Source organism: Arvicola amphibius, chromosome 11 (genome assembly GCF_903992535.2).
Source record: "Arvicola amphibius chromosome 11, mArvAmp1.2, whole genome shotgun sequence".
Classification (NCBI taxonomy): domain Eukaryota; kingdom Metazoa; phylum Chordata; class Mammalia; order Rodentia; family Cricetidae; genus Arvicola; species Arvicola amphibius.
In genome coordinates this window covers 46715684-46729729 of record NC_052057.2, presented here as the reverse complement: position 1 = coordinate 46729729, position 14046 = coordinate 46715684, and the positions used below count along the sequence as shown (strand labels likewise).

General features: G+C 44.5%; 1 protein-coding gene across 9 annotated transcripts in view; it reads left to right on the top strand.

Annotated features, from left to right (window-relative positions):
• Positions 1-14046, top strand: part of Pld1 (phospholipase D1) — a 209617-nt gene that overhangs the window by 114088 nt on the left and 81483 nt on the right. For all 9 annotated transcript variants that reach the window (XM_038347016.1, XM_038347015.1, XM_038347018.1 and 6 more), the window contains 2 exons: positions 1624-1705; positions 10495-10605. In XM_038347016.1, the coding sequence (XP_038202944.1) occupies positions 1624-1705; positions 10495-10605 (193 nt within the window). The remainder of the gene's footprint in view (positions 1-1623; positions 1706-10494; positions 10606-14046) is intronic.

Sequence of the window (14046 nt, the reverse complement as noted above, 5' to 3'; positions counted from 1 at the left end):
TCTATGCAGAAGAATCAGAGCCCAGCGCCATTGTCCTTTGCTTCTCAGTCAGCCCCCACTTTTGGCCACATTCCAAGAGACGGGTTTGGTCGCATGATCCATCGGTCCCATTCCAACTGGAGTTGGTGATCTCCCATTAGTTCTGTCCCACCGTCTCCATGAGTGAACGCACCCCTCACGTTCCTGACTTTCTCCCTCATGTTCTCGCTCCTTCTGCTCCTCATCAGGACCTTGGGAGCTCAGTCCGGTGCTCCAATGTGGGGCTCAGTCATTTTCTTCATCTATCGCCAGGTGGAGGTTCCCTCTCGGTCCTGACTTTCTTTCTCATGTTCTCTCTCCTTCTGCTCCTCATCAGGACCTTGGGAGCTCAGTCCGGTGCTCCAATGTGGGGCTCTGTCATTTTCTTCATCTATCTCCAGGTGGAGGTTCAGTTCAGATGGGTGGGGTTTTAAAGCCAGTTTTAGTTCTGGTGCCTTTGCTCTGCTGTTGCCTGAGCTATGTAATGTGCGCCACCTGGTGGTCGATCTGGGACATGGCCGCAAACTATTAGTTCAGCCTCAAACTCCTTAGATGAATTTTGCTGTGGTCAAATCCCCGAGGGGGCAGCTTGTGAAGGAGCCAGGATATCGTAAACAGCTTCATGGGACCGCTTTCCGGAGCTCTCCCCTCTCCACGGTCGCCCAACTGTTTTCTAATTCCTCACAACTTCCCTTATTAGTACACTCGCTTGAAATGGGAGTTTTGACTCACCCAGCCCTAACATGTGATCCTGAAACAGGGCCAAGGGAAGGAGCCATTGTGGACTTAGGTCACCCTCTTGGGCTCAGTTCTGCGCTAACTGGATTCTTTTGTGCCTGTGGCCTCCCTGCTGCTGCTCCCCTGTCCTCTGCAGGGCATCCTGTTCTTTCTTGTCAAGCTGGAACTGGACTTCTCTCTGCTAATCCCATTTCGAGGTTTTCCTTCCAGACCAAATCACCAATAAATTGATTACATGTACTTCAGATTCCTTTTCTGCCCTTCACTGGGCCTTTTGGTTAACGAGTATTGCATAGTTCATTTAAAAATTTTAGTAGTGTTTTGTACTGATCCACATAGAGTTCTTCATAAAATTGCGTGTTACGCGTGTGTATGCGTGTGTTACGCGTGTGTATGCGTGTGCCCCAGCACCCATGTTGAGGACGGAGGACAACTTGCAGGAGTCTCTTCTCTTTTACCACATGGGTCCTTGGGGTGGAGCTCAGGTTGTCAGGCTGTTACTCACTGATCCATCCCACCAACTTCCGTTAGGGTCCTATATGTACAATTCGATAAGTTTCTTAGTAAGCACTTCATTTTTTAAAAAAAATATTTCTTTTTATCTTATGTGCATAGGTGTTTTGCTTGCATGTGTATCTGTGTGGCTTTGAACTTGTGATCCTGCTGTCTTCACCTCCCAAATGTTGAGGTTAGGGGTATGGATCTTGAATTATTTTTGGTTGGACATAGTTTCTTCCCGGAGTTTCTCATAGCCTTGGGGCAGAGATCTGACACGGTAGACTTAGTGGCGTGTGTCTAAGGCTGCTCTGTGACAGAGAACTTTCCCTTTTGTTTCAGTCCCTTTCCTTTTGTTTTTTGTGACTTCAGGTTAAGCCCGGAAATCTTTCTGAAACGCCCAGTGGTGGAAGGCAACCGCTGGAGGCTGGACTGCATCCTCAAGCGGAAAGCGGTGAGTACTGCTCCAGTGCACACAAATGTTTCTAAAATCCTTCACGTATGCGTGGAGCTGGGTCCCAGCTGGAGAACTTGCTTAGCCTGTATGAGGCACTGGCTGGGTTTTATTCCAAGGAGCACAGAAAACCAACTGTGGTGACACACACCTTTAATGACAGCACTTAGGAGGTGGAAGAAGGATTAGGAGTTCAAGGCCAGCCTAGGCAGTATGGCAATGTCAAGGTCAGCCTGGGCCTTTTGAAAGTGTCTCAAAATAATTTTTTTAAAAAAATATACTTATAACGTTTTACTTTAGAGCAGTGGTTCCCAGCCTTCCCAATGCTGTGACCCTTTAATACCGTTCCTGATGTGGTGACTCCCAAACCATAAATTATTTTTGTTGTTACGTCATAGCTGTAACTCCTTTGCTATGGCCTTAGGCAACCCCTGTGAAAGGGTAGTTCAACACCCGGCTTGAGAACCACTGCTTTAGAGCGTGCAAACCAACACACACACATACAACACATGCACACACATGAAACACATGCACATGTGCACACATATGGGGGACTTCCCATCTACCAGTTCATTTTAGAGAAGAGCATATGGGGAGGGAAGATGGCTCAGTAGGTGAGAGCTTTTGCTGCCCAGTGTGGACTGGAGTTTGAATCTCCAGTATACCACAGTATACCACAGTATACCACAGTATACCACAGTATACCACAGTATACCACGTATGCTCGGTGCACTTAGAACCCCAGAACTGTGTAAGATATATACCGAAGCATTGCTGGCTTTGTTGACTGCCAGCCTGACTCTGGGTTCAATGAGCCATCCTGTTTTAGAGGAATAAGATGGAGAACGATAGAAATGGGACATTTATGTCTTTCCCTGGCCTCCACAGACATGTATATTGGCATATGCACCAAACAACACCCCACTTATACATTAACCCCCCATACACACATATCATGGGGGGAGGATATTAAAGACTATGGGGTTTGGTTCTAGTCTGAGGTCAGGTTCCATTGAAGCTAGCCCATAGAGTCTGGGTAAACACTGATATGTCCTTTTTGATATAAATAAGTAAACAGTTGAACAGTTGAAGCAGTGTAGCTACTTGTATGTTGTTAATGAAGTCTGTTTATGTGACTAAATTAGAGTAAACCCAGACTTATTATTAATCTTCTAAGTAGGAAATGCTAACCCTTTTCCTCTGGTTTGAACCTGTCTTAGTTTTTCTTTCTAGTGAAGCATGTTCTAGTTTGGATTCCACGTTACTGGGAGCAGCATTTCTCCTCCAGGAGGTCTCCACACCGTCCTCCTCCTCCTCTTAGTCCTTGCCCCATACCTCCCAGAGAGTTTCCATCAGGACCCAGACCTCATTGGTCATCCTAAGGGAAGAAGAGGTTTCCTTCTATCCATCTAGCACGGCCTCAATGGATAATGTAATCCATTCCATTCACAAAACAGGACACGCTGAGCCTGAGAAGTTCTGTTTATGTATTCCTTAAATAGCTCAGTCTATCTGTGATGAACTGTGTAGGACGCCGATCACCAGGGAGGCTCTAGCAGATGTCTTTCCAGCCCATCCCAGCTCACTCTTACTGAAGGCTCGTGTCCTAGGCTCACACCTAGCCTTACCAACCAATTTCCTACCTGTTAAAGAATCTGGAACCCGCTCTATTTTTCTTTTCTGAAAACAGCCCCTCTCCCAATCCTCCTTAGGATTCCATGTCAGCGAACTTTTCCAGGGTTGGCCAGCAACCTTCACTCACACTGGGAGACCACAGTGTTTGTCTGAGAACTCACTTTCTTTAGGTTTCAGTCAACATGAGCTTGTTGAATGCTTCCCCATGTTTAGGAGCGTGACTGATCATAAGGGAGTGTATGATGAATAAACTCTGTCATACATAAGCTGGGGCAGCATAAAGATCTTCACGTGTGCCACTTCCCTGTGATCCAAATGTGTGCTGCATCCTCATGATACACATGTGTGCAGCTTCCCAGTGATTCACATGTGTGCAGCTTCCCTGTGATCCACACGTGTGCAGCTTCCCTGTGATCCACACGTGTGCAGCTTCCCTGTGATCCACATGTGTGCTGTATCCCCATGATCCACATGTATACCACGTCTTCACGATCCACATGTGTGCAGCTTCCCTGCGATCCACATATGTGCAGCTTCCCTGAAATCCACACATGTGCATATCCCTGTGATCCACACATGTGCTGCCTCCCTCTCCTGTAGAGAAGGCAGTCTCGGCAGACACCTCTGCCTCTTAAAATGTTTCCTCCCCTTCTTCCGTGACTTTCTGTGAGCCTCGTCTGTAGGGTTTCATTGCAGCCATGGTGCTGGTAGCCACACGCAGTGGCCCTTTGTATTTTGGCCTGTTTTGGCTTCCATGACAGCATCTGTCTGCTACAGAAAGAAGCATCTTTGACGAGGGGTAAGAGGAACACTCGTCTGAGCATAGAAAGGTAAAATGCTGAGAATGCAGATAGCCATTGTGCTGGTTTAGGAGAGTGGCAGTCACACAGTCTCCTCTAGGTCTCCTCACTGGCCGTGGGTAGCGAGAACTAAGGGCAGTTAGCCACTGCTGAGCAAAGAATTGGTTTCCTCTAGAAAAGGACCCCCGTTGATTGTTCAATACCAAATGGTCAACCCTAGACAGACAGACAGACAGACACACACACACACACACACACACACACACGGCACTAAATGGACTCAACAGGTTGTATGTGTGCATATGTAGGTGTGTGTGCACATGTGTTTAACAATAACACAGCAAAAACAATGGAAATCATACATGGCATTAGAAGAAGGGCTCGGAGGCAGAGGAAGGAACAGCGGGAGGGGAGCTGGCTGGGATCAGAGTACATCACACTGGTATGAAGGTCATAATGTGCACTTAACAAATGCTAATAAACTGAGGAGGAAATCCATAAGCATAAGCATGTCAAATTCAGGGAGTACAGGGAGCGCACTAGTCCAAGCACCTCACACCCCGAGGGCTTTGGGGGAACTTAGGATGGGCAAATTCCACAGGTGCAGTAAACCCTGAGAACAGAGGGAAGTTCTGCTAGAGTAAGGTGGCAGGCGTGACTGGGCTCCTGCTGGGATGTGGCTGTAGCTAGGCTGTGGGGCTGAGAGCCAAGCCCATGACGTGGACTTTCTGACGGAAATTAGTACATTTAGGGGAGGAGGGTGGGTCAAGGTCAACAAGGTGGAACTGGGACGTGGTAGAGAGAGGAGCAGGAACTTGGATTCAGAAAGCTGAAGTCTGTCCCCTCCCTCCCTCTCTCCCTCCCTCCCCCTCTCTCTCCCTCCCTCCCTTCCCTCTTCCCTCCTTCCCTTCCTCTCCTTCCCTCTTTTCTTCTCTCCCATGCCCTCAACCTTTCTTCTTTACCCTCCCTTCCTCCCTTCATTTAACTTCCTTTCTTCTCTCCTCTTTCTGTCTCTCCTCCCATATTTTTTCCTTCCTTTCTAAACTGTGATCAAGCCCAGGCTCTTAGCTGGATGCAGCTCCATAAGTTGCATCCCCAGGCCTAGAGAGGTTCATTTGAGATGCCCAGAGTGCCAGGGGTCTGTAGACATCTGCATAGCCCAAGAAAGGTGGCGAATGTTGATCCGGGCTCAGGAGGGAGGCCTGCAGACCTGGCCTCCACCTCTTGTTGCCTGATACCTGGCAGTATTTGTCTGTCGCCCTCAGGGTCCCTGGCCTTTACATCACTGATCTGGCTTCCCATAGCTTTTGACCCACCAACCCTGCTGAGGTCTCTAATGAACTCCCCAGCGAATGAACATCACACCTTGATGACAGTGTTGTGTTCCCAGGTCAGGTGTGTTCCCCGCAGGCTGTCGTCTTTAAATTGTGGGTAACGATTTGTTTCTCGTTCCCGAGAAACGGTTGTGCTGTGAAGGGTTAGCACTTCTTGGCACATTTAGTGGAGTGGTCTCCTTCGTCTCAGTGCACTGAATTTGTACTTTTCTCATGAAATGTTTGCATTTGGATCATTCCAATCTGATATGTCGTATGCACACGGACATTGCTTCTCATATATAATTTAGCTTCTGAAAGCCACATGCTAGCCTCGAAAAGAATGGAGCGTAACATAATATTTATTTTTGTATTACTGTGACCCAGAGGTCTGTAAGGCTGATTAAAATGAAGCATTTCCCTTCTGCCTGTACAGATCATTTTTTAATATTTAAGAAGAATCTGCAAATTTCTCTGCCTCAGTGTAGATGTGTAGGTCAACATCTCTCACAAGAGCTGTGTTTTGTTTTTCTGGTAACAACTGAGCTGATAATCTCATCTTTCCCAGCTCTCATGATATGTGATGGCCACAGTGCCAGCCCGTCTTATCAGCAGGTTGTTCATCGCTCAGGCATCCTCCTGCCTCGGTTGCCACAGTTCCGCAGTAAGAACACTAGGAACTGAGAAGATAATTTCCTCATGCTATGGTCACCATAACTCCTTGCCACAGTTGTGGATGCGCCAGTCTTAGAAATATGAGACTGACAGCAAAGGAAGTTTTCTAGAGCAGTGAGCTGCCAGCCATCAAAGGGCTTTGCTTTTCACATTGAATTTGTCATCAAGTTTAGATTCTTTTTTCCTTTTTTCACAAGACACGGACTGCTGGAGATATAGTCAGCCATCAAAGAGGGAGATGCCCACACTAGAGAAGAGAGACAGAGAAATACCCCTCTACCCAGAATACCAGTAGGACCCTAAGTAGGAGGCTGGAATGGCTTGCCAGGGAAGGGAGATCATATCTTTAACCTCCAGGACCAGATTTTAAGCAAAACTGTTTAAAACTACATAGATATTTACATTGCGGTTACCTACTGCTCCTTATCTTTAACTAGTGAGAATGTAATTACTGCTGTGAAATGTATTTGTGTGTGCACACATGTGTGGAAGTCAGAGGACAGCTTGAGGGAGTTGTGGGTTCAAATTCAGGTATCTGGCTCGGAGGCAAAGGCCTTTACCTTCTGAGCCATGTGACAGGTCCGCTTTCTGCCCTCATGTTTTAGAGACAAGGTCTCATATAGCCCAGGCTAACATCTAACCCTAAGCCTCTTGCCCCGTCTTCTCAAGTGCTGGAATTACAGCTGAACACCAGCACACAGGGATTTTGTCATTTGTTTCCCATTTTCCTACAGCCTTGCACCCCAAGAGAAGTTCTTGGCAAACAATGAATTGTTTCTCTGGGGTGTGTTTGTATAAAGTAATGACAGGTAACAGACAAACTTGGCTATCCTTTGGAAATACTTGGGCCATGCTACTTTGAATACTCAGAGAAGAAGCTGGCTATGAAATTGGGTCTTGATCGTCGTCTTCATGTGTCTTTTGTGTATCCAAAGCCCCTCCAGCTCCATGCACCACCACACCTGGTTTATGTAGTGTTGGGGTCTGAACCCAGGGCTTCATGAGCCAGGCAAGCACACTACCAATGGAGCTACCCCTCCAGCTTGTTGTCTTAACAAATTTCCTTAGTGTTTTAAATGCTCATTGTAGAGGACTTTGACTTATTTGGTTAGGTTTATTTTGAGGTAATGCTTTTCTTTTAAGCTTTTATGAGTGGAATCATTTTACTGATTCATTATCACAATCCCTGTTTGCATATAGAAAGGCTACTTCAAAGTACAACTTTTTAAATTACAAACTTAGCCTCTGTCGTCCATAGATTTTGTTTTTGGTTTACCAAAATAGCTTCCGTGATTTTATAAGCCTGTACTGTTACAACAAAGCAAATGGTTTTATCACAAAAGAACACCATTCTTTTGCCACTTATGGAGTTTATGGCTACTCTGTGATATGGTGCGCACTTTGCCATTTATGGCATTTATGGCTACGCTGTGATATGGTGCGCACTTTGCCATTTATGGCATTTATGGCTACGCTGTGATATGGTGCGCGCTTTGACATTTATGGCATTTATGGCTACGCTGTGATATGGTGTGCACTTTGACATTTGTGAAGTTTCTGGCTGTGAGGCAATATGTTGTGAAAAAGGGAAAAAATACTGATTTATTTTTTGGGGGAATCTGCAACATATTAACTGTTTATTCCAGGTATAAGCATAAGTATATAGAAAAGCCTCATTAAAAATAGCATTTGTATAATTAGTTCCTTGTTAGTCATTGGTATTTAAGATAAAAGGGGCAGAATTTATACCCTATTTCCTTTCCATTCACCCTTTTTAAGTGAGAAAGGACATATTATGAAATAAAATACCAGGTATAACATTTGGAAGATGTTAGTGCAATCCATTAGAGTTAACATCTTTATCTCAAAAATCCACCAGTTGTTCGGGTACGTGGGAAACTGCAGGATTTAGACAAAGTACCTAATTTGCAAACCCTGTGCTTCGTGAATTTAATGTTTTAAGTTCAAGAGGCAGAATTTCCGAGCTAGTGTGGGTTACTTTATTGTAACCGTTTACATAAAGAGATGGCGCAGTGGTTAAGAATGTTTGCTGCAAACCTGTGAGGAACTAGGTTCAGATCCATGTTCACAGGGAACATGCTGGGCAGGGCTTAGTGTGCACCTTCACCCCAGCGCTGTGGAGGGAGAGACAGGAGGGCTGCTGGGGTTTGCTGACTTGCCAGCTGAGGGGAAAAGTGAGCTCCGGTTTCAGGGAGAGAAGAGCCTCAAAGGAATGAGGAAGAGAGTGATACACAGTCTTTCTCTGTTGTTCACACTCAGATGAACACACATGTGCTTCACTAACACCATACTCATGGGCTCCTGTGCATGGGAATGCACGTGTGCTATGCACATCACCACACTCATGGGCTCCTGTGCATGGGAATGCACGTGTGCTGCACATATACTATACTTGCCCATATACACAAAAGAATTAGAGAAACACTCTCTAGAAACAAAAGCAGAATTTCATCCGTTTCAAATAAATGGACCACAAGGAACGATATCGGGTATATGCATACACTACTTGGGTTGCAGTTTTGGGTTGTAAACTTGAAATTATACTTCCCCCCCGAAAGTCTTCTATTTAGCATAGAATTAAAATATTTAAATAGAAAAAATAGGTGAATGATAGAAGTGAAAAATTAGCGAAATTTTCTTTTCAACCCTCAACTAGTGTTTTATTACAGAGGACTGACTGGCCAGGTCATCAAAAATTAACCTGTTCCCTTCTTGCCTATATTTTTATGCTCTTATTTCTTTATTCAGACGATATATATTCTAATTATGTCTGATAATCTTTTTAAAAATAGTTAATTTTAGTTTTTAATTATGTGTTTGTTGAGTAAGCATGCGTACATGCTCACGGTGCCTGCGAAGGCCAGCTCTGAGCTGCCTGGTGTGGGTGCTGGGAACCAACGCTCACCCTCGGCAGGAGCACCACATGCTCGTAACTGCTGAGCGCTCTCTCCAGCCCACCGTTCTTTAAAGTATACACGTATTAATGTGTGTGCGTGCACATGTTACTGTAGTATGAGTGTAGAGGAACTCTCCTTCTCCCACACGGGTTCTAGGGGCCAAACTCAGGTCACCAGGCTTGGCAGTAGTCACCTTTATTTACTGAACCAGCTTGTCAGCCCTGTACTTTCATTTTGATATCTGATTATAATAGTAATTGAATAGTTATAGTGAGCAATAAATAAGTTCCAAGATCCAGGTGTTCATAAGTGAAATGGAATTACATAATTTCATCCATGTGCAAGCAAGTGTATGAAGGGTATGTATCATACAGACTGCTTTCGACCTTTTCCTTTTTCTCAGAACAAGAGTTTATCTTCTAATACATGTAACACCTGATTGTAAATCTAGTGTCCTTCTAAAATTGTAGAGTCATTTCAGGCATAACTAACTCATGAAGTGATGTGGTCTTATAGGAAACCCACACACTATATAGAGTCGACAGAATAACACTGGGAGACTGTAGATTTATGGCTCCCCTTTGTCTGTTGCCTAAAAGCATGAACTCAGTGCCATGTGGAGTTGTGGTGTTGTGAAAACACATGGCTTTTGTTGGTCACATGGTGAACTCAGTGGTTCACCAGGCCCTTTCTGATCAGTTTGACAGTGAAAGGGCCCTCAACAGCCCTGTCTTTGTTCTGACCCACAGTCTAGGGGCAGATGCGTGTTCATTTGTTACACAGTTACTACCACAGTGAAGTCCTTTTGCTAGCACCATAGACGTTAAGAATCTAATTGTGTGTAAGATCTAGCACACTCTTCTTTAAGGATTTAGAAGTGTTGTCTCCATTTAAATCATTTTTTAAGGAAAGAAAAGCTCTACACAATCTATCTCTACCCTAAGACATGTGGGGCACATTTGGCACTAGCTCAGGTTGCAGTTCTCCTGAGCGGTAGGGCTTGGGGTGTCTAGAAAGGCACTAAGGCTACTGGACACTTTTGGGAGCAGAGGTGTTGGCCACTGCATCCTGGATCTGTAAGTATCCAATACCAACACTCATGTGATGAACTTTTACAAAGGGAAGGAGGATGGTTTTCTTCTGAGTAAGATAATATGTAGCTTAGGCTAGCCTTGAACTTGGTTCCTCCTGACTCTCTCTCCCCAGTGCTGGAGTAACCAGTGTTTGCCACCACACCTAAGTTTTAGATTTTCTATTTGTGCCTTGACATCATGCATGCAATGCCTTGACATCATGCATGCCATGCCTTGCACTGCCTGTTCGCTCACTGTTTCCATCCCATTTCATGCACTAAAGGAGATCTAAGCCAGGGAAAGAAGGAAGGGAAGCAGGGCACAGCCCTCCGGGTCACAACCCTCCCGGTGCTCATTTGTGTTTTCTTGTGACAGCAACAAGGCGTTCGGATTTTCATCATGCTATACAAGGAGGTGGAGCTAGCCCTCGGAATCAACAGTGAATACAGCAAGCGGACTTTGATGAGGCTGCACCCCAACATAAAGGTATTCTGGTCCCAACGCTTACTGCCCCAAAGCAACCTTTCCCGTAAAGATGACCTGAGTGTTCATTTTGAGTTAACAGCGTCAAATCCTCAGAAATGCACACATTATTATACTTTTTTGTTTTGCTTTTCAAAATGAGCTTACAAAAGGAGGGGTATGTCTTCCATACCTTGTTTCTATTGTTCCTCCCTCCCCATTTCCTTCGCCCAGCCTCCTGCTCCCCCTTCCCCTTCTTTCTCATGGTACCCTTGTTTTACTTTCATGTCACACATATTTTTATACCCTCTTGTCCCCTCCCAGTTCCCTTCAGACTTCTCTTCCCGTCTCATAATCCCTTTCCAGTTTCTTGACCCTACTCACATCACATAGATATGCACATATATAAATATTTAGATCCAGAATCTACATGTGAGAGGAAACAGTTGGTATTTGTCTGTCTAGGTCTGGGTTTCATTAATAGTTTCCTTTTCCATCGTCTTCCTGCAAATATCTTTATTTCATTTGTTACTACTCAAGGAATTCAATTGTGGATACATACAACACAGTCTTTATTGGTCTGTTGATGGGCTCCCAGATTGGCTCCATTTGCTTACCACTATGAATAGAACAAAAGACACATGGATGTACAGGAATCTGTGCAGTGTAACGCAGTCCTTTATATACCCAAGAGCAGCTGATCCCTATGGCAGTTTTAATTTTAGTTTCTTCCCTTTCTTTCTTCTTCCTTTCCTCCTCCTCCTCTTCCTCCTCCTCCTCTTCCTCCTCCTCCTCTTCCTCCTCCTCCTCTTCTTCCTCCTTCTCTTTCTTTTTCTTTTTTAAAAATATGATCTGAATTTGTAATCTGGTTGGCTAGTAACTCTATGTGACTCAGTCTGGCCTCTGACTCACAGAGATCCTCCTGCCTGCCTGCCTCTTTGGAATTAAAGGCATGTGCCACTTCTCCAGGTATAGTTTCTAGAGAGACCTGCACACTGATTTCCATAGTGGCTGTACCAGTTTACCCCACCAACAGTAACTGAAGCTTCTCTCTCCCCTCCCCACATTTCTCTCCAGCGTTTACTGTTGTTTGTTTTCCTGAGGGTAGCTCTTCTGCCCACCAAGATGAAATCTTAAAATGGTTTTGATTTGCATTTTTTTGATGACTAAAGATGCTGAATGCTCGAAAAAACAATTTTTTCTGAGATTCTTTGTTCAGCTGAAATATTTCCTTATATTCTCTGTTGATGGGGTGAGTAGATCTTACATTTCTCAGCTTGAGATGAAAGCTGAGCCAACAGCATACTTCCTGCACTGTTTTACTCAAGAGTTCTGTCTACTCTCCATGCTGCATTAGGAAAAAACCAGAACCACTTGGACATAAGTTACCACCCAGTTCTGTGATTGCTAACAGCAATGAAGAGATTTCCTTTAGGATCTGAAAGTCTGTATATTTTGAGATCAACAGTATCTAGTGTGAAATATTTGAAGAAGCTCCTTGAAATCTCATTAGACCTAAAGTCTAATTATAAATATCATTCAGCCATCAAGACAAGACTTATGCTCTAACAGGCTTAAAATATGTAACAATTATGTATCTTACTTGATTTAAAAAATTAGCCAACAAGATAAGTCATCCTGCAGCTTCTCAACATTCCTTCACTGGCTGTTGATTTTGTGACACCAGTAACTGAAAAGAATACAGCAAATAGTTTCTCAGAAAATTGGGAATTGATCTACCTCAAGACCCAGTTAGCCCACTCCTGGGCATACACCCCAAGGATGCTCCATTATACCACAAGGACACTTGTTCAACTATGTTCATAGCAGTTTTATCCATAGCAGCCAGAAACTGGAAACAACCTAGATGTCCCTCAAACAAAGACTGGATAAAGAAAATGTGATACATTGATGGAATGGAATATTATTCAGCTGTTAAAAAGAATGACATCATGAAATTTGCAGGCAAAGGGATAGAACTAGAGAAAAGTCATCCTGAGTGAGGTAACTCAGAACAAGAAAGACAAGCATGGTATATATCCATTCATAAGTGAAAATTAGCTGTAAAGTAAAGGATAATCATGCTACAACCCACAGACTCAGAGAGGCTAAGTAACAAGGAGAGCTCAAGGCGCATCTCCCTGGGAAGGGAAGATAGAATAGATTTTGAGGGTGGACTGGGGGTTTGGTATGGATGGGAACAGGAAGGATCAGGTGTGGAAGACATGGAGGGAGAGAGTACTTGGAGAGGCTGTTGGAATTTGTAGATTATTTTGGGGGTGAGTGCAGCTCACTTTCTTGTCAGGCTGTCTTTGGATCACCACCCCTAAAATAAAGACAGAGACTTCTTATTAATTATGAAAAATTTGCCTTTTCTCAGGCTTTCTTCTCAACTGGCTCTTATAACTTAAATTAACTTGTATTTTTTAATCTACGTTCTGCAGCGTGGCTCGTTACCTCATCTCCTTTCTGCACATCCTGCTTCCCTGCCTCTCACTGGCAAATTCCACTTTTTTTTTTCTTCTTCCCAGAGATGTCTCTCTCTCTCTACCTAGAAGTCCTGCCTATTCTTTCCTGCCTAGTAATTGGCTGTTCAGGCTTTTTATTACACCAATCAGGTGATGTCTTAGGCAGAGAGAGAGAGAGAGAGAGAGAGAGAGAGAGAGAGAGAGGCAGAGACAGGGACAGAGACAGACAGAGACAGAGAGACAGAGAGAGACAGGGACAGAGACAGAGACACAGACAGAGACAGAGAGACAGAGAGAGAGACAGACAGAGAGAGACAGACAGAGAGAGAGACAGAGAGAGACAGAGAGAGAGAGAGAGAGAGAGAGAGAGAGAGAGAGAGAGATCAGTGTAAATAAATATTCTGCGACAGTGAGGCAGAAACCTAGCCCAGTGGAAAGTGTCTGGGATCCGTGAGCGTGACCTTAGTGAAAAAGTGGGGGGGAAAGAAAAAATATACAACAAAGAACAGCAGGAAAAAGCAAGCCACAGAAGCGGAGAAAGTATTTACAAACCGTAGACTGAGAAGGGCCGTGTTTCCTGTCTGTATGGGGTCCTTCTTCAACAGAACCTCTAGAAGACATTTTCAAATGAGCCAAGGCTTTGAACAGATATTTTATAAGATTCCAATGGCCAAACCTCACGAGAAGATATTGAATCAGGAAAATGCAAATCAAACTGCAGCAAGATGCTACTTACCATCCACTCAGCGAGCTATAACCGGTGGTCAGGTGCTATCCGGATTGCTGGGAAAATGGAGATTATGCAGGTTAATGGAGTGGATAATAGAACAGCCACTTTGGGAAACTGTCTGCTAGTTCCTCAAACGTTAAGGATGCAGTTATCGTATGGTCTAGCAGGTCACTGCTAGGTCAGCACCCAAGAGAAGTGAGAGCGTAACTCTACAGACAGATTCGTATAGCAATGTGCCTGGTAACAGTGCTCAGAACAGCTAACAGG